The 22,246-nt window shown below is 58.8% G+C and overlaps 6 protein-coding genes across 6 annotated transcripts; all 6 read right to left on the bottom strand.

The window, feature by feature from the left end:
- Positions 1-758: 758 nt before the first annotated feature.
- JKF63_06582 (uncharacterized protein) lies at positions 759-4,580 on the bottom strand (the record flags this gene model as incomplete). The annotated part of the gene is made up of 1 exon (XM_067902531.1): positions 759-4,580. One exon carries the CDS (start codon positions 4,578-4,580, stop codon positions 759-761), a length of 3,822 nt encoding a protein of 1,273 aa, XP_067757948.1.
- A 1,997-nt stretch (positions 4,581-6,577) lies between these two features.
- JKF63_06581 (uncharacterized protein) lies at positions 6,578-8,641 on the bottom strand (the record flags this gene model as incomplete). The annotated part of the gene is made up of 1 exon (XM_067902530.1): positions 6,578-8,641. The coding sequence occupies one exon, from the start codon at positions 8,639-8,641 to the stop codon at positions 6,578-6,580; it is 2,064 nt and encodes a 687-aa protein (XP_067757947.1).
- A 698-nt stretch (positions 8,642-9,339) lies between these two features.
- JKF63_06580 (uncharacterized protein) lies at positions 9,340-10,386 on the bottom strand (the record flags this gene model as incomplete). Its single annotated transcript, XM_067902529.1, has 1 exon — positions 9,340-10,386. The coding sequence occupies one exon, from the start codon at positions 10,384-10,386 to the stop codon at positions 9,340-9,342; it is 1,047 nt and encodes a 348-aa protein (XP_067757946.1).
- Positions 10,387-11,250: 864 nt separating this feature from the next.
- On the bottom strand, positions 11,251-14,277 carry JKF63_06579 (uncharacterized protein; the record flags this gene model as incomplete). Its single annotated transcript, XM_067902528.1, has 1 exon — positions 11,251-14,277. The coding sequence occupies one exon, from the start codon at positions 14,275-14,277 to the stop codon at positions 11,251-11,253; it is 3,027 nt and encodes a 1,008-aa protein (XP_067757945.1).
- Positions 14,278-15,801: 1,524 nt separating this feature from the next.
- Positions 15,802-17,532, bottom strand: JKF63_06578 (uncharacterized protein; the record flags this gene model as incomplete). Its single annotated transcript, XM_067902527.1, has 1 exon — positions 15,802-17,532. One exon carries the CDS (start codon positions 17,530-17,532, stop codon positions 15,802-15,804), a length of 1,731 nt encoding a protein of 576 aa, XP_067757944.1.
- Positions 17,533-18,380: 848 nt separating this feature from the next.
- Positions 18,381-21,641, bottom strand: JKF63_06577 (uncharacterized protein; the record flags this gene model as incomplete). Its single annotated transcript, XM_067902526.1, has 1 exon — positions 18,381-21,641. The coding sequence occupies one exon, from the start codon at positions 21,639-21,641 to the stop codon at positions 18,381-18,383; it is 3,261 nt and encodes a 1,086-aa protein (XP_067757943.1).
- Positions 21,642-22,246: the final 605 nt, after the last annotated feature.

Genomic DNA, 22,246 nt, shown 5'->3' with positions numbered 1-22,246 from the left:
GGATGGGAAGGGATGAGTTAGGCTGGAGGAATGACCCGGGAGGCGATGATTTTGCAGGCATGCCGGAGGGCAGTCTCGCATACACACCATGAAACAGACTGGGGGCAGTCCCATTTACGAGAGGGTCGGGGTTGGGGCTTTGTACGCGTACACAGCGACCTCCCCTCCCCCCCCATTTTGCTTTTCGTCTCACACACGCACACACACACACACTCGCAGGCACATACATGTATATTTATACAAAAATGCTTAAATTTTTTTTTTCATGGGTATGGTACAAGGAAGGAAGGGGGTGGGGGTGGGGGGAGATGCGGTAGCCCTTGACCGCGTTCATAGTAACAACATTGAGAAAAAAACGTTTGGGGGGGGGTAAAGACTGGTGGTGGTGGTGGTGACCCACCAGAAAACAGCACAGAACGGCACGAACCCTGCAATCCCCACACAGACACGTAGGCCGCAACTCCCAAGCCGAGCTTGCACCAGTGAGAGAGGTGGGGATGCATAACCCTCTCCCTCACCAGAGACGCACACAACCGAAAAGAAAAATGAAGCAGGTGTACATGGAAGGAGGAGCGAAGTGGGGAGAAGCGCAGCTGAGGAGTGACTGAAGGGGGAGTGGGCGTGCTGCCTCTCTGCGGGTTCGTTGCGCCTGTGCAGGAGAATTTTGTTGAGTCTACAGAAGCACAGCAACACACACACACACACACACACACACCCTCTCTTCTCTACACCACTGCTGCTACAACCAATTGCGCTGGTTAGGCTGCTGTCGCTTTGGGTGTAACGTTATGGCGTCTGCGCGGTGGTGGCGTGGGTGGACAGCACTGCTGCGAGGAAGAGGCGAACCGAGTCGTGCCGTCAGCTCCTGTTCCCAACAGAGTCGATGGAGACGCGGAAAGCGTGGTAGAGGGCGGTAAGCTGAATGTATTGTCTGGAGAAGGTGCCAATAACGCGGGGACTCGTGCCGCCGATGCTACGGGGGCCGTGGGTGGCAGTAGCAGCTGCTGCTGCACCTGGGAGGGTCCAGCAGCAGCTTCAACGGCGCCTGCCGCGGCACCACCGCCGCGTTGCTGGCCTCGCATAGAGAGAAATGTGCGGAGGGGAGAATGGCCAATGCTGATGGGGCACCGCGTCACAACGTAGCCCTTCGCGACCCCGGCTGCGGCAACACCACCTGGATTGGTGCTCTGCATCGTGGGTATCGGTCCCCTCGTTGCCACCACTGACTTGGACTCTGACCCGACTGCACCAAAGGGTGGATATGTAAGAGGAGGGTGCACACACCTGGTATGACACGACAGCGGCGCGGCTCTTGAGTCAGCGTTCCGCGAGATACAGTAATCCTGCCGGTGGTCGCCTTGGTACTCATTGCTGCTGCTGGAGGCTGCGCCGGTTGGGGAGGCGTTGGTGCTGCGGAGAGCAGACGCCGCAGCGTCAGCTGCTTTATCTTTCTCCTGTTGCACCGAAGAGGGCTCTCTAATGGGAGAAAGCCAGGAATGTGGGGTATTCGGGTACGTGTTCATCAAGAGGGACCACGGCTCACGAGCGCCGTCTTTACTGTACAGAGAAGCTGTGTTGCCTAGAGAGGTTGACTGTGGTGACGAAGGCAAGGTGCCACTATGGACGTTGTTGAGTTTGCGCAGCAGTGACAGTGGCGGCCCGCGTGGGCGGCGGTGAGGCGAGGGAATGCCTGTTGTGGTTTGCGCATCACCCCTTTCAAGGTGCGGTTTGTCCACAAGTCTATTCGTACGATGGGCAGCCCCGTCCCTCCCCACGACACCGACACTTCCTGGCGCGAAGGAATCGTGCGAGTTGTCGATGGACGGAAGAGCAAACGATGCGTGGGACGGCAAAGATGTCATGCCGGGAAAGCTCGCATGATAGGGAGGGTGGGGTGTGACGTTCATTTGAACGCACAGTTCACTCGGGGTTCCGTAGGCAAGTGTCTGCTCTGGAGGCGGAAAGCATGGCACTGTGAGTCTGGGAGAGTGGCGATCACTGCTGTTGTGCGTCACCCCATGCGACGGGCGCGCCAGGAAGAAGCGGGGAGCTCTGCCAGAGGAGTACGCGGGACTTGGGGGGATCGGAGAGGGTTGGGGTTCGGGGGAAAGGGCCATACCGCTCGCAAGGCGCTGATGGGCGGCAGCCCTATAGAAGAACTGTTGCTCGCTACGCTCCGCGTCAGCCCAGGGGTCGTCGACGCCGTTCAAGAGCCGCACAAGATCGTTATGGCGGGATTTCGCGGCGGGGTTCAGTGCCGGTCGGTGGAGACATGTGAGCGGCATGGACTCGTACAGTTTTATGATCTTGCATCGTGCCTCTCGTTCCATCTTAAAGAAACTAGCGGCATGGTGCTGCGCGGCATCAGATTGCATGCCTATCATCAGGGATGCGAAGAGTGGCGGCACCCCCGAGGTGCAGTAGAGTACGGCTTTGTTCAGCAGCAGCGGCCTCCGCAGGGACTCCCGGTGCTGATCGAATAACCGACGCTCCAGGACCAGCCTTTCCATGGCTTCGGTTCGGCAAAGCAGCTGAACGTGGGCCGCGAAGAGTTCGTTAACTGGGGTCGTCGGACTTGATGGTGTCGGCGAATCGGACGCGCCGTCGCTCGCAGTGAAGGCTCCAGTGCTCGAGGCGTCGCCATCGAGCTCACCTTGCACTCGCTTTCGGGAGCGGTTTGTCAGATCCTGGACTGGTTGTAGAGGACATGGCTGCTGTAAAGCGTGGAGAGGCTCGAAGTCTTCTCTACCGCTTGTGGTTTGACATTTCTTGACGTCACTCGAAAAGGACGGTTGATGCTCCAGCAGCGCCAAGGCATTTATCGACTCGCGCAGCTTTGCCGACGTGGTCAATCTTGGTCCCGTCGACACCGCTGAACTTGGGTGCGTGGCGCGTATGCGGTGCGGCACGGAGGCGTCAAGAACAACTCCTGTCAGCGATGCCACGCCCTCCACCCAGTCCAGCGTACTCACGGACGGCCTGTTCTGCAGTGTCTCGGCACCGCCATGGACGATGGCACTCCATTCGAGTTGTTCTGCTCGAAAAAGCTGCAAGTAGCTCTGCACACACTGATGTACCACGATCTTTCGTTCGCTACGCTGTGTCTGAAGCCCACGGAATACTTTTCGTGCCTTCCAGCACAGCAGGTAGCGGCGGAGGAGGTTGAGTGCTCTGTTGCGCATTTTTTGTTCATGCAAGCATCTGTGCAAGGAGCGCACTGCCCCACCGCGAAGTACGCGCTGCAGCAGCAACACACTTGCGAGCTTAGAATTGCGCAAGCGATGCAAACGTAACTGCATCCACGGCACGAGCAGCTGCAATGCCCTTGCTTGCTTCAACCTGCGCAGCTGAAGGTACCGCCGCCACTTGCACTGGATGCGGTACGCGGCGGCAGGCGCGATCACCTCTTCAAACCGACGGCGCGCACGTACGGCGTGCAGGGGCTTGAGAAGCTTCGCGTACGCCAGGGCAACCACGGCAACTACGATGACGGAAGGCCCTGCGGCAGGCGCCGGTATAGACGGATCGTTAGTGAACCTCACGCTGACGCCCTGCCGCTGGCTACTGCCGCTTCGCCCTCTCCTGGAGCCAGGGGCGCTGTTGTTGCTGCGAGATGGATCGCGCGGAGCTGGCTTCGGTCCCTGGACGGCTTTCGGGCGACGTGGCGCACGGACGCCGACCTGAATGCGATCGTGGAACGACCGCGCCAGCTCCTTCTGACGATTCGAGGGTGCCCGCATCTCTGAACTGCGTCTGCGGAGAGGAACTTTACTATTCATGAGCAAGGGCGCCTGGACAAAGGTGGTCACAACTCGCGCCTTTTTCTTGCCAGGTTCGTCACTGCTACTAGGCTCTTGGTAGCACATCTCACCACCATCAAGGTGTTCCAGGTCTTTTGTAGATTTGCCAGATACTGCGGACAGGGTGAGTTGCGACTTCGGCGATATGAAGTGCGGTGGTGGCTCATCTATGGAGTTGAAGGTATCACTGTGCGAGAGTGGCCCGTCGCGTGGAGACGCACCGACGTCGGTGACTAGCGTGTCGCTTCCCACATTCGACAGCGTTCTGCACGCGGTCGCCGACGGCGATACGGAAGAGCAGTTCAGGAACCAAGGGGATGGCGCCTCTGCTGGCTTGTACAGACCAGGCGGTAGGTTGTCAATAGGGATGGCACTTGAGGGATGGTGAGACGGAGACTCCCTCGCATCGGAGATAGCCAAGCCGTTCAGACTGGTGCCCAGTATGCGTGGAAAGGGGATGGCGGTGCTGTGTGATCTGGGTCGCACTGACAGGGGTGACAGCATGAAGTCCTTCATACCATCGCCATCTCTCCATGTCGTGGAGGAGGCCCAGCTGGTCTGGCGACCACTGGAGCCACTTACGTCGAGAAGTCGGCTCTTCGGGCTGCTGTCTCTGAGGTAGCCGTAGCTCTGAACCCGAGACAAGACACACAGGTGAGATTCCGACCCATCGTGGCGGTGATCCTGTTGACACGGCGGCACATTCCCTTGACGAGGCGGCGGCGGCGGCGGCAGTCCACCTGCACTGGTTTTAGGTTCTCCGACAAGTGAGAGCCGCATCGGTGGCAGCGGTGGTGGAGGGGGCAGTTCGTCGGTCATTGACGTAATTGCAGATGGCATTGAAAGAGAGCCCGTCGATATAGCAGGCAAGTGGTCGCGCTCTCTGAGCTGCTGTCGGCTTTGGGGTCGCGCATCGCCCTCTCCGCTTTGGTGTGGCAGGGTCGACATTTTCATATCCTCTTCTTCTTTTGCTCGAGCAGATTCTAAGGTCACTGCACGTGTGTGCTGTCGGACGGCCGCGAGGCTCTGATAACCGGAAGGCCCGCAAGTGCCAAGCTACTAGCGAGAGTGCGATCCTCACGCTCGTTGTATTCCAGCTGACGCTGGACCTGCCGTCGCTGATTTTCCGAATGATTGGTTTGCGACGGGCGCTGGGATACGCCGATGGCACACCCAAGGCTGGCACGAAAAGGTTCGTGTCGTTGATTATACAGGATGTATCGAGGCCCGACCAGCGTTCCGATCCCGCGCCGGCAGGTGTGCTACAGAAGTCACTCACACGCCTGGGCGTACAAGGCGTGTCTGCCGCCACGGCGGTTCCGCTGGGTGTGATCCCCACCCGCCCCGCCTGGCAGCTGCCGTCACCGTCGAAGTAGCGTTGCTTGCACTGGGGGACGCGAGAACAGTTGGGGCTCTGTCGCCTCGTTACAGAAAGAAAGTGTCGAGCGCCTCAACGTCGTCTCCAATAACGGCTGTCGCGAGTATTGCTCCGTAATCTCTTCGGTGCGTTCCCCCTCCCCCCCCCTGTGGCTTCGACGCCGATTCTCCTCCGCCCGATGTTATGTTGCGGTTTTGTGGGTGTCCACAATTGTCGGGGGTTTCTTGCAGTGTGGTGGTGGTGGGTTGGCGTGCTCCGCGCTCTACAGCCACACCTGTGTCCTGTGCTCAAAAAATTTTTCTTTTGGTCCGAGGGGTCCGATGCTCCCATGTGCGCCTGCTCACACTTCCTGCCTTCAGTTGCTAGAACGAAAAAGAGAGGGTGAACAAATGTTTGGAGTAAGGGAGGAGGAGGAGGAGGGGGGAGGGGGTGTCGCTCTGCTTTGATGTAGGATGAAGGTGTCTGAGTGTGTCTGTGTATAACGGAGAGTCTGGTGAATAAATATGGTGGTGGTGTACATCGGTTCGAACGAACAAACAGCTCTTCTATCGTCTTCTCTCTTACATGCACACGCATACACACATACGTGCGTGCAGAGGGTAAAGAGAGGAGATGTGTCCAGTGGTGGCTATAGCGCGATAGGAGAAAAGGAGATCAGCACCCTAAAACAGCCGTGAAAGCGGAGAGGCGATACACACACACACACACACACACACACACACACACACACACGATGCCACCCTTGTCACGGCAGCTGTGTGCGTGTATGTATATATGCTATATATTTCTTGTTGTCCCCCTTCCCCAAGCGTATTTGTTGTACCGCGTTGAAGCTTTTCATAGCTCAACATAAGGTTGGTGGTGTGAGGCAGAGAAGGGAAAAGGGGGCAGGAGGAGGAGAATGTAGACACATATATATGGGGTGGGATAGGAGAGGGGGGAGAAGGGGAGGGGGGCGCGTTGAAAGGCGGAGCGGGGGGCAGCAGCGGCAAGACGCTACAGTGCTGTGAGGAGGATACACTTCAGAGGGGGCAGGGGGAGGGAGAGAGTAGACGAGGGGACCGCAGGTATATACGGTGAGATCCAGAGGAGATCGACGCGTGGTGCGGAGAGAAAAGATATTCCACGGTCATGATTAAAAAGGAAAATACACACACCCCCACACACACACATGCACAGAGACCAGAAGCGTGCACACCCGCGGAGCTCACATGCAGCAATAATCCCTCCCCCCTCCCCTCCCCCACCGCCAAGCTTGCATATCTACTCGGTTACCAAGCCGCACAATGACACAGGAGCTGGAGAAAGGGGGGGTTGGGGATGGTGGGCCGAGGTGAGGGGAAGGCAGGGACTCTCCCCCCGCAGGTATACCGTCCGCGTTTCGTTTCTGTTTTGGCCATCAGGTCCAGGGAAGGTGATTTGGGAAGAGAACGCCGCCCATCATTCCCCATAAAATCCCCCACAGCAAGATGAGCTGGCTGACAAAACACCGTGGCTTCGCTGCAAGCTGTCCCCCAAGAAGCCAGCAAAGCGCTGGGCTTGCCATGACAAAACGGTTGGTGACTTGGACGTTCATAATTGTCAGGGCCAACGCTAGTAACACGATAAGATGCACCACGTTCGATGAGCACAGCAATGGTACGACTGAATCCCATACACGTTGCCACTTCGTGCGTCGTGCCCTGGCAGCGGCTCCCGTCGCGGATCCAAAGGTCGACCACGCCGATGCCGCCCAGTAGCGGGCGTAGATGCACCAGGCGGCTAGCGACGCTACCGGGAGCGCCAGCAATACGTTTGGGATATTGGTGAGGGTGTAGGCGGAGAAGGCGCTCACACCCCAGTACTTCTCCTGCAGCAACGGGTACATATTCCAGAAGGCGTGGCCTATGCGTGCTTTCAGAGTGGCGTCCCACATCGGCAGGACGAAGCGCCGATACCCCATGTAGTTCATCGCACAGTACGGCAGTGCCACACAGATGCACTCCAGCACCACGATACAAATGCGAAGCGGGTGCGGCATGCGCTGCAGAGGCGGGTGGAGAGTGGGGCAACGCGCAACAAGGATTAGACGGCTATTCTTCACCCCGCTCTGCTTTGCGATCAGAGACATGACCGTACGTGCCGAAACTCCAGCTAGGACCGCCGAGGCTTGGGCTCTGTACACTGCCGGCAACACCAGCTGCATAAAGAAGGGGAACAGAAGAAATCCTGCGTAGGTGATGGCATTCGAGCGAAGGGTGCCGGCCAGCATGAACAGCAGCACTGCTGTCACCTCTGCGCGACTGAGGAAGCTCTGCTCCCACTCCACGGTGATCGCCTTGGGTGCCCCAGGGGTGATGTTTCGCAGGAGCGAGGCAAAGCCGGGGATGTGACCGTGCGCTGTGGCGTCGTTGCCGATATCGTTTGGTGCCATGACCCACCGCCGAGTGAGAGAAGTAGGGTGGAGGGGTTGCACACTTGTTGGTGCTGTTTGTGTTGCCATTTCCGCAGAGCCGGGAGCTGTGGCGCTTTCTAGAAGCGACGCGATGCGCAGCTGCACAGTCCACGGCAGCGGTTCATGCCAGGCGAGCAGGTACATACCTATCATCGTCACCAACGCAAACAGGCTTTCCGTGTACACTGCGACAGTGAATACAGTGGCGGGTGTGATGATCCACACCAACGCCGCCCCACCCACAGCGCGGCGAAGCTGCAGAGCGCGTGTCTTCGCGTTCTCCAGGGTTCTGGGGAGCGGCGCGTGATCGTCAGGCACGTCCAGCATCGTGCCCGTCATTCTACCCATAATACGGTAGAGGATAGCTGCGTCTGTGGTACTCTGCGCCGTCTCCTCGGTTTCCACTCTGAGTGGCATCTTTGCGTGCGTGTCCATCTTTTTTTTTGACTCGGGTGCCGACGAGGGCGTCTTGGTCGAGCGCCACCGACAAGTGTGCTGCACTGCTTCGGGCCCTAGAAGCGTTAAGATGGTGAGGCGTCGAAGTACCACTCCCGCAAGGCAGGATGCAGCGATGTTAACGAGACACACATAGAAAGCAACCGGCGCCATGGAGTGCAAAAAAGGAAGCAGTCGTCGCGTGACGAGCTCAAGTCCGCGAATCAGCGTTGGCAATCCGGGAAAGAATACGAGTTGGTTCTCATAAACGTAGCCTTCCTGGGCGATAAAAAACATGTGCACGCCGTCCCAGTGGCGCACCATTGAGAAGCGCGCGTCGTCGTAGAGCTCCTCACTGGTGTCAAAGACAAACGAGCGACCTGGGGCGCGAAAAATGACCGGAGCGATGGTGCGGCTAAAGTACATAAGGCAAAGGAGAAGGAGTCGTGCGACGGCGACACACCCGACGAGAGCCGTGTCAGTGCAGGTGCCAAGATAATCCAGAAGATTAAAGGATAGGCCCGTGTACACCTCCAGCATCAAGGTCAGAGAGCAGCTCTCCATGGCGTGGGGGTTGTATCGGAGGAAGGCCATTCTACAGAGATTTCAACGGCATATGAGCTCACCGAGTGTGGTGGAAGCAATAACAACAAACCTGACGACGACGACGAAGAGGGACTCACATAACAACTTTACTTGTTCTCCCCACCCACACTCACACTTGGTGGTCTGGTTGCTCCTAGAAAACAGTTTATTTTTTTTTCGCACCTCTCCGGCTGTTTCGTGAGCGAGTGGGGCCCCCCTTTCTTTGTTTTGTTTTCTAAAAAAATCGAGTGTACATCGGTCCGAGGGCGATGATAGACAAGGGGGAGGCAGAGAAGAGTTTGGAGGGGGGTTTAAGGGAAAGAGGACGCAAGGACATCCATCGAAGGATGGCAGCAGCAGTCATCGACGCGACGCCATGGCGAACATCAGTGCCACACTTATCAAGGAGAAACCAGTTGGTGGTGGTGATGGTGGTTGCAGTATAGAATCAGACAAAATTAGGGAGCTACGCGCTGTGTATGTGTGTGTGTGTGGCACAGTGCGTGTGGTAGACGTTACACCCCCTTCCCCAAGTGATGCGCATCTTTACCACTGATTCAATGGGTGACTTGCCAGCTCGTATTATCCTCTCTTTGGCATATGCATATGTATTTGGGGGGAGGGGGGAGGGAGGGAGGGAGGGGTCAACGGGGGTCACACTTCTACACACACACACACACACACACACACACACGCGCGCGCTGCTCTCACATTCGTTCGTGAGTATGGTGGTGCACATACTCCATCATCCACTGTGCACGCGGACTGCCGCACTCGGGGCAGCAGGTTGGGTTCCCCTCATGCGCACGTCGGCGTCGACCCACGCTCGTTGGACGCTTTCCAGGTGCCGGCCTCTGAAGCCGCTGTGCCTTCTGCGCCTTCTCGTACTCGATGCCACTCTGCTGCACCTCGTCTCCCCACAAGGTTCGCGGGCGAGCCGTGTACACGTGAAAGCAGCCAAGGCAGCGTACGAGCAGTGGTGAGTTGCTCTTTACGAGCTCGTTTTTTACCACGGCGTTGTGCAGCACCACGGCGGCTTCGGTCGCCGCGTGCAGCGAGGATCGTTTATTATCCGTGTGAGCAAGGGTCTTGAGGGCAGCCACCGGTGCCAAAGGAACGGCAACGAGGCGACTTACCTCTTGCGGCGTTGGCGACCGACCTCGGTGGGCCTGTTGGAAAGCCCGGCACTCTGCACGGTAGACGCTGGGGTCCTTGGTGATACGCACGTTGTGGTGTCGTCGCGCATGTGTGAAGGAGTCGCGAAGGGCTCGCTGATGATCAACTAGTTCTGCAGTGGCGGTGGGAGTGCATAGAGGAGCTCCGGCTGCAGCGCGGTGCGCTCGACACGTTGACGACACCTCGTGGCTCGGGTTTGAACAAGACGCACGAGCAAACGTGGGGGAGCTAATATACGACTGTGAGTCCGCGGCTACAGGCGCTGAAAAGTCCCCGCCGGCTGCGACTTCGAAGTTGGCGGTGTTGTCCTCCGTGTCAACGCCGTTGCGGAGGTGACTTAGCAGCGGCATCCGCTGCAGAGCGACACGAGAACGGGCTCGCTGTGGCTGCACTGCCGCCGAAGCAGGCGCCTCCTTTAGTACTGTGTGAGCAAGCCGGCTACCAGTATGCGGACCGCGGGGCTCAGGCCAGCTTCGCCGAGAAGAGTAGAAGTGCATTGGCCATACTTTCGTGGCTGAGAGGCGCGCTGTTACAGCCACCCGGCGCACGAGAGACCCTCTTCCACTCCGCGAGAGCATTACCAGGAACACAAATTATCACCCGCGTGTGTGTGTGTTTGGGTGTATACTATCGAGGATGAAGGTGCAGAGATGATGATGCGCACACATGTGTTACCGAGAGAGTGGGGTGAGGTGGGGAGGAGAGAACAGCAAACGCTTTAATGTTGTTTGCGTTCATCATCAGGCATGCTTCTCCCCCCTCCCCGTAATCCGAGCAAGAGAGTGGAGAACTGGAGGATAGTCCACTGACTCCTCCTCCCCCCCTCTCTTGCATATCTGTGAATCAGCGGTACCGACCCACAGCACCACTGATCACGGAAGTGTGTGTGTGTGTGTGTGTGAGAGTGAGTGGTTCATATCAGCAGCGTTGATATGTATACGCAGATGGGTAGTAGGTCTGGTAGCTTTCTTGGACAGAGAGAGAGACACACACACACACGGAGGAGGAGGAGGAGGAGGAGGAGGAGGAGGGGGAGGGGGTCAGCGGTTCTTTGCTACCCTACCTGCTTTAGATTGCTCGCACCCAAACACCACATATGCACGCGCGGGCTGATGATCTCCTTCTCTCCGAGACTTACACACCCTCCTCCTCCCCCTCCACACACACACACACACACATGCCGATACACACTTGTAAGAAAGAAAGAGTTGTTAGTTACACCTTTAAAGTATTTGACCTGGGCATGGGCTCTCTTATTCGTGGCGGTTAACAGACGGACGGGGAGAGGAAGGGAAAGGACGCTCACACGCACACCGATACACAGCTCGTTAGTCTTCCCCCCTCCTACTCCTCTCCCCATTTCAAAAAAAAAAGGCGAGGGCACCCACCGTGCCAATCAATCACTCAGCCAAACAGCGAGAAGTAACGGTAACAGGTTTCCGTTACTTGGCGGACACCTTCTTTGCCTTTAAGGTCTTCTGAGAGCGCTTCTCTGCCACCGCTGTCGCAGAGGAACTCACGATGGCAGTGGACTTGGCCAACGCCGCCTCCTTCGCCTTCTTCGCCTTCTTTGCTTGCGTTACCTCAGTTGCAACAGGGGCACTTGCACTGCAGTGGTCGTTGTTGCTGCGACTACGCTTGCGGTCTTGTTGCGGATGCTGGCGAGTGCTCCCCTTGCTCTTCTTGTCCGAGGTGGCTTCACAGATCTGCGGTGTGACTTTCCCGTGACGGCGCGCGGGGGCACGACGATGATGGTGATTTCGATCACCGACATTCTCGTCGTTACCATCGTACTCCAGCTCGGTCTGTGCAGCAGTGGAGGAGGCATGCGCTGCCTCCACCTCATGAATGAACGCATTCGGCGGTGCCGGCAGGAGTGCCCCGCGTCCCACCTGCAGGATGGCATTGTGCAGCTGCTGGATCTTGGCGGCTTGCCTCTCGGCGGTGATACCGACCACGTAAAGAGAGGATGGGGCGAGCGTGTCGTAGAACATCATACCACGCTCACGCAGCGCTGCGCGAATGACGCGCACGGCGTGTGCCGCTGGCTCGCGCTCGACGAGTTGATTGATGTACTCTCTTCCATTTGTTTCCGCGTCCAGCTCGTCCAGTTGCCAGATGCGAATGACGGCGTTGGCTACCGCTGCGGCCTCCTCTGCTGCGAGCGCGCTCGCTTCGCTGGAGGCGTCCAGTACGCCGTTCGAGTGCACCACTTCAGGCTGCAGAGTTGTCATCGGCCGTGCTGCGTTGCCGATGCCGAGAGCACGGTCCGGTTGCAGGACGAGGCGCGGATGGAACTTCATCGAAAAGTCGAAGGCCTGCGGGCTCGCGGTGAACGCCTCCACCTCACCAGCAGTCGCGTTATGACCCTCGAGGTGGCGCAGCAGCACGGCCACCACCGACTGGGCAAGCTGCACAAGACGACCCATGATCATCACCCGCGGCGTTAACACCGTGAACGGACTCGCGGCCGGTGCGTATGGTGTGGCGATGAACATCCCTTGCTGCTCGCCAAGCGTGCGCATCAGCTTTGCCGCCGCCACGGCGGTCTTATCACTGTCGTCATCGGTGAAGGGGAGCACCAGCGGCGTCGACCAGTCGTGTGTGGCGAGCAGCTGCACAAAGCGCAGGAAGCCGCCAGCGGGTGTCTTGGGCGTGTGGGGCGCTGGCTGCAGGTACGCATGCGCTACGAGGAGTTCGACTGCTTCTGCCTGGACAAACTCGTAGAGATACATGGCACTCATCCACCGCTTGGCCAGTCGCACTGCGTGCGAGTAGCTGTGGTGACCGAATGAGATGGTGCGCAAAAACTTGGCGTGCTGAGCCGTCCAGTACAGCTTCATCTCGAGTATGTTCGCTTCCGTGTCGCGCTTCAGAGCACGGAGGAGAGACACTTCGCGGTAGTGGGCCACGTACACACGGAAAAGGTAGCCGCGGTAGATGATGTCCACAGACTGACTGGTACACTGGGTGCGGATGGGGCTGCGCACCACATCACTGCCGCTGCCGGCACCGTCCGCAGCCTTCATCCGATTTTTCTTTGACTTTGTGCTGGCGTTGTTTTTATCTCCGTACTGTGTCTGCAGTGTCTTGGCCAGTTGGGCAGCAATGGCGCCCTTCATCATCGCTATCGCCTCCATCGTGTCAGGAATCTTGTGGTGGTCGTCGATGTTCAGCACGCAGTGGATCGGCTCGATCGTTGGCGCCGTGCTCAGTCCCACGTAGCTCGCATCACCGAGGTCGTCCTTCGTGCACGTGAGAGCCAAGTGCGGACGGACCGGAAAAACCTCTGTTAGGCGTTCACTGGGGGCGATTACATCGAAGGAGATTATTTGGCACGGCACGCTGCCACGCGGGAGGTTCTGCAGCATGTGCTGCACCGCTGTTGTCGCCTCGAGGAGGCTGCGTTGCATTAGCGGGGCGGCGTCCCGCCACTCACCGCCGATCCGCTCCGCTAGGTAGCCTTCCAGACCACCCAGCAGCACGGTCACTGTCGCCTCAGGCGCCACGTGGGCGCGCAGCGCGAACTCGACGACGCGACGCAGTACTGTTGAGGCCGACAAGGACAGGGTCGTGTGCGTGCCCTGATCCTCTGGAAAGGTCCAAAGCACACAGCGGTAGATGGCGCCGTCGCTGAACTGGCGTGTCGAGGTGAGCCCAGCACCCCAGAAGGCGTTGAAGCGGTCAACAGCGGTCGCGTCCTCGATGGGCGGCCCGCGTGTGAGGCGGTTGCGGCCCTCTGCCTCGCTGGTGAGCTGCGCCACAACTTGTAGGCGGTCGGCGTCGGTTTGCCAGGCGGTGGCGTAGGTGCACCTTACACCTAGTGCTTCCCTCAGCACTCGCAGCGTTTCCTGGATGGCTTCCACACGTGGGGCACGCCAGACAGTGTTCTTCTTGACGGCTGTCGGGGAGCGGTCCATTGTTGCCATAGCAGACGCGGTCGTGGAGTTCAGCTGGACGCTGAGGGCCACGTCGTAGCGCAGCGGAAGAGGCTGGAAGGCGACGCGGTCCACTACCTCGACTGCGAAGGGGTGCTGCAGGGCCTCCTCCGCGGCGGGGCACACCACGTGTTTGAAGAACGCAGTTGATGTGCGGAAGAGGATGTTATGCAGCTCACCGGCAAAGCGCAGCACGCTCACCTCTCCCTGTTCCTCCGCCACCGGCACCTTGGAAAGGCGGAAGACACTGCTGCCGGCCGTCTCTGGCGTGCCAAGAAAGAAGCCACGCGAGAGCTGCACCCACACAGCACGCACCGTGTTATCCAGGGACATACCGGCGGTCACGATGCCTTCCTCGAGAAGACGCAGCACCATACAGGCAATGACGAACCCGTTCAGCGCCTCTGGATGTCCTGAGGCGGCTGACATGAGGCCCGTGTGATGGGCCCAGCATTTGAGCACGACGATGGCGCGGCGCACAGTGGCGCTGGCGACGCACACCGCGTGCAACTTCTTGAGATAGTGCGGCATCAAATAGTCTTCCAGGACGCAGTAGCTGTAGTACGGGTGTTTGCGCACCGCCGCCGCATTCACTATGGGGCCAGGGAACACCGAAGGACGGAAGTGCAGATTCACAAAAAAAGGTTTCGTAAATGTCCGTGGCGGCGCAGCGACGGCGACGAAAACGAAGCTGCACGTTTTGTTTTTCTGCCAGCGCGTAGCACCCGTGGATTGGGACCACACGCACCTCCATGCGGCTGAGGCGTGCAGCGGCGGCCACGTCTATTTCCTCTTTGTCTGCCTCCTTGCTGAGCTGACGATGGCGAGAGGGCGCCCTTCGAGCCGCTTCGTCGTCATCGCCATCGTTCTCATCGGAGGTCGCGCCAGCGGCTGAGAGGGACTCCTGATCTGCCGCACAGACCACTACTCGTTCCAAGTAGGCCTGAATCTCGTCGAGAAAAGACTGACGGCGCTCGAGATAGAGACCATTTTTGAGGTCCACAACGGTGCAGCGCTCTTCCGGAATAGAGAGCACCAAGTCGGCGCCGACGCCGCGCTCAGCGTGAAGGTGCGGAAACGGCGTGTCGTGGACGCACGTGCGCAATAAGAAACTACCTGCAGGGCTGACAACATCCAATGGGACAGCGGCATCCGTGGCTGGAGCAGCAGTGCGCTCTCCGTCTTCCTCTGTCCCTGTCGCCGTGGCCCCGATGATCGCCACGCGGCGGTTTTCCACTTCCGTCGCGTAGCCGCGACTCTCGTAGTACTGCACGAGTACACCGTGTACGTCGCGCAGGTGCGACTCCACCCGCTTAATAAGCTGGTCCGACCAGCTGAGGTTATAGTTTTGCAGTGCCATGAATACTTACGACTGTGTGATTCTCAATGTGTGCATGTACGTGTGGGCGCTGGTGACTGTGGAAAGAGGAGGAGGAGGAGGAGGAGGGAAAGAACATATTTTTGTGTTTGTATTCACCACGCGGTGCATCCCTCAAAAAGTTGCTCAGGCTCCTCCGCCGATTGGCGGTGAGGGTCGGGTGTGTGATGGCAAGTGTGTTTCACATCCGCACCCGCACTTCGCACTGAGGCAAGGCAATGTGGGGACTGGACTGCGGACATCAGCAGCGATACATCGCGGTGGTGCTTCGTAGGGGATACTTAATTCGCTCACCGCTTGAAGTGGTTTTAGCGCTGGCAGAGGGATTTTTTCGTTTTTTTTTCTGGAGGGGGCGCGCTGGCCAGTCTTCCCCACAGGGAAGGCAGTGCCCCCCCCCCCTCCCTCGTCCGAAGAGTTCCCCCACATCACAGGCACTGGGAGACATTGGAGGTGTGTGCTTGTGCTGTGTAGAAAGACGACGAGGACAGACGAGCTAGAAGAAGGGGTGGCAAATACGATGATGCTTTCCAGATGGAGTGTGCGTGTGTGTGTGTGTGTGTGTGCGCGGAGGGCCTCACAGCATTTTCCTTGACTGCTCTATTAAGAAAAGCTTTCGCAGTCTCGATCAACCCCCCCCGCCTCATCAAGGGATGAGAGGTGCCTCCCTCCCCTCCCCTCTACTGGTGAACACCCAGGGTGGTGCCGCACACTCGCCAGAGGTGCACACAACCGTCGTGCCCGGTTGACACGAATGTGGCGTCCATCGTGTCAGCAGCAGCTGCAGCTCCCCCACTAGACGGAATGCGTACTAGCAGGTTATTAGGCCATGCGTGTGGAGGACGATCGTCGACGTGTTGCGTTGCCGGTGAGCCAGTTGCGATGTCAGCTGCCTGCCGCTCATGCGCCACTATGCCTTTTGGAACACCAAGCCGTGAAGGCGCAGTCTGCCCGCCGGAGCGGGGCGTTTTCATCTCCCTGTCCTCGACCTCTACGTTTGCGGGTGCACGAGGAAGCAGATGCGTCGATGTATCCGCAGCACCCCGTGCGCCCTTCGCCCGTTGCGTCACCGTGTGCTGTGGCACGAGCTGCCACGTTCGCTGACTCTGGACACCGGGCTGCGTTGACGGCGCGGACGACTCGAAGGCGTCCAGACGTCCCTCGAACCCCACTGCCACGAGTACGTCCTCTGAGGCGAACTCGCATCGTAACAACGGCACCTGAGAAAGTCGGAGGAGAACCGTGTGCGCCGCCTCGCATTCGTCAACGTCACCAACACTGGGGCGGTTGTCAGCGCTGGTGTGTGTCCCTCCTGGCGATCCCAGAGACGAGGATCGGGAGGCGTTCCAGTTCCACACATGAAGAGCGCTGTCATGGCCCACCACTGCCAGCTGCTGCCCAGAGGGGCTCCAGGCCAGCCCGTGCACACAGCAGGGAAGGAAGTGTGACAGGTACGTGCAGCTGAACGGTTTTGCAGTTGCACCTGCGTTGTCACCACTACTGTGGCCTCGTCCAGAGCCCGCCAGCGCACCATCGACGCTCTTCAAGTGTGTAGAGAATACTTGCACGGTGCCATCAAGACGAGCGACAGCAATTCTCGTGTTATCGACGGGGTGCGCTGCCAGCGCTGTGACAGCGCGCCCGCTCGTGGATGATGGTGTGGACGTATCCGCTGACGGGTCACCATTCGGCGGGCGGCCATGGTCGTCAATAAGTCTGCAGATCCACCACTTCTGCCGCGCGTCATACCGACCGACGGCGACAGTACCACCAGACGTGCCAATGTACAGCTTCGTCCCTTCTACGCTCCAGGCCACAGAGGTGGGGCACAGGAGAACCTCGACGCTTAGCATGACGATCTGCGGCACCAAGCAGAAAGGCGCAGCTTCTATGCCACCCAAGCACGCGCTCGCGCTTTCACTGCCGTTACAAGCGGCGCCGTACACTTCTTCCTTCGACGCCTGCCGAGTCTCCTCCTTGGCGGTACTTTCATTAGACTGCGGCACCCACACACACGCGCCGCGGTCGGCACTGGTCGACAGGAGGGCACCTGTTCGCTGGCACCACGATAGTGCGGTAATCGGTGCGTCGTGGATCCCAGAAAGAACCTGCAGAACCGTCCACTGCGCGAGGGGAGCGACAGCGGCACAAGGCACGGGGGGAAGAGGAGAGCGGGAGGCCGAGGGCGCAGGCACGTTCGTGTTGGCCACAAAGATGCAGCATGCGTCCTCGCAGGCGCCGTTGCGTGGAAGCGTCTGTACACGACGCACCGCGTAGGCCACCCGTGAGCCGTCGTGATTAAAAGAAAGAGCGACAAGCGATGGCGCTCGAGACCTCGACAGCAGACGAGGCACTGCGTGCCCGTTGTCCCCCTCTGAAGTGGTGTGAGTAATGCAGCTCACTGATACCATGATGAGAGAACAGTGTGTGTGGGTGGGTGTGGGCTGTGGGGGGGGGGGGAGGGGGACGGAGACGCTGAGAGGAAGGGAACACACACACGCACAAAAAAAAAACGATGCCGCCCCCTTTCCCTATGCCGTGGTATATGTGTGGGTGTAGATAGTCCGGCGCGCAGGCAAAAAAAAATAGAAGGATAATCAGGGTAGGCTGTAGGTCACGACCATGCAGGAGATCAGCAGTTCCCGTGTGGATGCATTGCCAGCGGCTGTGACGGAGACGGAGAAGCGCGCACGGTGGGGAAACCACACACACACCAACACACGAGAAAAAATGAGCGTCATATTGACAAGACGCGTCCCGACCCTTACTTCTCGTAGATATTTTAGAATTTCATATATATATATTTGTGTGTAATCGCCTCATTGCACACCACTTGATGAACAAAAGAGAGGGGCGGCATGCCCACCCCTCCCTCGTCTGTCCCTTCGCCCCTTCCTCCGTGTGTGTGCGTGTGCGTGTGTGGTGAGTGTGCAAGTGATCTTCATATCATATATTTATTTTTGTGTTTCGCTTCTCACGATTTCCCCCCTTTTTTTTTAAACGATGCGGCCTTTACAATGTACGGACGTGTGTGCGTGTCAGGGTGTGCAGGGGGCGGGCATGCTCTCTCCATTTACAGACACCCAAACACCGACCACATCGAATGGAGACGATGGGATGGGATGGGATGGAGAGGGGGGATATAGGGAGTGAGATATCCGGGGCGGGTTGGCAAGCGATCTGCAGACAGACACACACACAAAGACCTCGGCACATAGACTCTCTAGTCACCGCAGGAGAGTTTTTTTTCTTCCCAATATCAGTCATTCAAGAGCGACATGAGGAGGTGTGCGTCGAGGTTGTCTTCGGCGTGTGCACTGGTGGATGGGCCTGAGAGAGGCAGGAGGGAGCCAAACGACGACGCTTTTGGCGAGTACTGGCTGAGTGGCGGATGCAGCGCCCCCTCTCCTTCTTCCATCGCAATTTTACACGGGACACCTTCGCTGTTATTCAGGTTTGTCACGCTGCGGTCGCTCTCACTCAACACCACCTCGTGTTCTTGAGCGGACGCCAGCAGAAGGGAGCTCCGGTAGAGTTGCCAGGCAGCATCGGTCTCGAGTGCAGAGCCATACGAGGCTGTTGGGCCACTTTTCTGCCGCGGCTTCCTTAATTCCTCCTCTTCTCCCTTGATGCCCGTTTGGTCTGTCGCACCCGCGGACATGACTGGCGCATGCTGCTTGCCGTCCCCTTCATTCTTTCCCTCCTTTTCCTGCGGCGCGATGGCTAGGGTGGGGGGGACCCAGTTAGGGTTCGTTCGTGGGTTGTGATACGACACGCGACGTAGGGCTTTCCTTAGCCCAGGCGCGCCTTCCGCTTGCTTCGGCGTCACTACGTACTTGCCGCATCTGTCGTAGCTAGCAGACACCAGCACAACAGCGGCATTGTGGTGCTGTGCGTACACGCTGCTGTTATGATTGTCACACCGCGCGAGATGCAGCGCTGTGGCGGCTGCACGCGCAAAAAGATCGGTCACCCCGATTCCGTATCGGCGTGTCTCGCGACTCCAGCGCAGCTCTTCTTCCAGTGACATGAGGTGAATCACGGCCTTGTATTGCTCCAGAAAACGCGCAAGGCGACGCCGACGGTGTTCTACCACGGCGTCCCATTCCCGCCCTCCTGCTGTTTCCTGCCAAACGGCGTCATAGAGACCAGCCTGGACACCTTTCGGCATGACGCCATCGACGCGCCGCCCACCACCACGCTGCAGCGACACCAGAGCCGAGTACGGAATCACGAGGACGGAGTAATGTGAGATGAATGGCAGAACCCACTCGTCTAAGTTGGCGAGCACGTCGGCCGCCAGAACGGCGATGCAGAGTCGCTCCTTCTGGGGGACACGTGTTGGAGACTGCGGCGACATTCCAGTAAAGGCGTTCATGCGTTGTTGGGCTACTCGGATGAGCGGCATCAGATACGGCTTCAGGCGGCTGTCCATGCTGGGATCCACGCGCAGATGCATGAGGGCTTGCTCCAGCGCCCGCACGTACAGCGGATAACGCTCCAGCAGTAACGGCTCCAGTGCCACCCCGTTCGCTGAGGTGCTCATCGCCTGCCTGCCGGCGATCTGCTCCTTGTTGCCATCGTCCTCAAGATGCAAGCGCTCTGTTGGGTCTGCCATGTGTGCGAGTGACTGCATCACGTCTTCGTGAATGTCGAAAAGTTGAAGCGCCATCGAGGCCCCTGACGGCGACTTGGCCACGGCTTGAGTGACGTAGGCGTAGGTGTGTGGTGTTGGGGCGATGTGGTAGCGCTCCGTCATGAGTTTGACGACCGCCTGCGCTTCCCGCACGGTCACGGAGCCGGCGAGAACGGCATGGAAGCTGGCGCGCGAGAGCGGGGCGCCGGCTTCCACCAGTACGTCGAGTGTCTTGCGCGCATCGGCACCAAAACCCGCAGACGTATAGGACAACAGCAGGTTTGTGTACACTTGAGGGGTAAGGCTCTCTGTGCCGCACACCTGCCGCGCCTCGTGGTAAAAAGCGAATGCATGTGTCGGTTCACGGGTCGAGGCGCAACATGCAATCAGCGCAGCGTATGTGTCCGCTGTCAGTGCCAGCCCCCCATCTCGTAGACGGCGATACATGTGCAGGGCAAAGGTCATGCGCTGTGGCTCTTCGACCGCGCGGCTCGCTGCGCCTATGAGGGCCGTGTACAAGGGCACACTCACTGGGACGACCGCTGCTGCCTCACTCTCTACAAGCAGCGCTCGTAGTTCAGTGAAGTCCGTTGTCGTGCGGCTGCTGTGGGCGAGAGCGACCAGTGCGGAGGCTAATTCATTCGGTGTGGCGGTAAAGCGGCCCGCCTCGGCGTGCTGCAGGAAGCGGCGGTAGAGACTGAGGGCCGTGGCAAAGTCTCGATTGTGCTCCTTGGCACACGCCTGCATGGCACACAAGTGGTCCTGCGCCGTGACGGGTTCGACATGCTGCTGTGCGGCCGCATCGACAAGTACGAGGGCGTCGTCCAGGCTGAAGGTATCGCCATCTCCGTCTCCGTCCCCGCTCTCTTCGCCGTAGTCATGGCGGTGCTCACTCCTATTGTTACGTGCGGAGACGTGAGGAAGCTCCCGCTCCTGCAGCGAGAGGAGGTCGTTTAGGGCGGCAAGGGCTTGTAGATGAGCCCCGGTGACGCCGGCGAGTCGCAGCAGCCCGTGCAGTAGTGAAGCGTGAGTGGCGACCGGCATTGTCCACGTAGGTGATGTCGACAGTGGAACTGGGGTGTTGACAGGAAACTGAGCTGATGTGGTGGGTGGAGGTGCACGCACACAGGCATCCATGGCGTTCGCAAGCGTCTCCAGCTGGGCGAGCAGCTCTCTCATGGCCACGTGGCTTGTACTGTCGCCTAGTGTCTGAGCTGTGAGCACCGTATCTTGTGCTTCTGTCAGTGCTAACTGGAGTATGTGATGGACGTCGCGTGCCCTGCTCAGCGCCTTTTGGGCACACGACTGAGCGAGGGATGGGGGGGCGGCAGGCGACGAGGTCACCAAGGAGGAGCTGGATGAGAGTTCGGTGTGGCGAGGGCTGTGGTTCACCGAAAGCTGCAGCAAGTCTGTAAGCACGTTCAGCGGGGCCGGGGCGTAGGCGGCGCGCGTCAACTCACGTATGGAGGTGTAAGTGCCACGCATCAAACGTGCCCGGTAGGCACGCACAAAGTAGGGGTGGGCTGCTGCAGGCGCCGGCGGCGCAGCAGCGTTCAGTCTTGCTCCTTCATGACTCGTGTGCTCGTTGTGGTAGGCGGCCTGGGCTGCTCTCACAGCAGCAGCAGATTCCTGGGCAGCGCTTGATTCGCTCTCCTCAGGGTTCCAGTCTCGCTGTGTGTGCGTGGATTCAAAGCGCTGTGGTGTTGCTGACGCCATGGAGGAGGTGAGGCACTTTTGATGAAGAAGTGCGCACGATCTGCCACTACATCGACTTCGCAGTGTCGTATTGATCCACGACAGATGTGAGCGATACCAAGGGGCTGAGAAAAAGTGTGGCGGAGATGCTGTGGCGGTGACATACCGCGTACCCGCGGACATGGACATTGGGGTGTTGCTTCCTTCGCTCGTGCGATCGCGACCGCTGTTCAGTCCGTTTCCATCACAGAGAAAAAAGAAAGGGAGGGGGAGGGGGCAAGCAGAGCAGGTCAAGGAGACGGTGATGGAGGAGGAGTGATGCTCATGGATGCAAAGACAGCACCGTGTAGAGGAGCGCAGGTGCAAGAGACGGTGAGGGGTACACGGCCAGAGATCGAGGATAATACGTGCATGCAGCCCCCCCCTCCCCTCCCCTTCCTATACGGACCTGTCGACTCGATTGCCTGTTTCCACGCGTTCCAATAAAGGTGTACACGTGTATTTTGCCGTGTAGGATTCCAGTGTTTTTATTTTCTTCGTGCGTGTGTGTATGAGGAGGAGGAGGAGGGTCTGGCAAGTGATGCCCTCAGGAGGGCAGTGAGAGAGAGAGGAGGCACAGATGCTACTAAGTACAGAGCTGATCTTCTTTGATTTCGAAGGGGTTAATTACGATGGTCCCCTGTGTGTGTGTGTGTGTGTGGGTTGTGCATCGGCTGGCGCCAGGGGTAGGCCAAAACAGGGGGGGGGGCTTTAGCGTTGGGGTGGGGGTGGGGTGGGGGGGAGTGCCCTACCAA

Source organism: Porcisia hertigi, chromosome 18 (genome assembly GCF_017918235.1).
Source record: "Porcisia hertigi strain C119 chromosome 18, whole genome shotgun sequence".
NCBI lineage: Eukaryota > Euglenozoa > Kinetoplastea > Trypanosomatida > Trypanosomatidae > Porcisia > Porcisia hertigi.
This window is presented reverse-complemented; position numbering and strand designations above follow the sequence as displayed.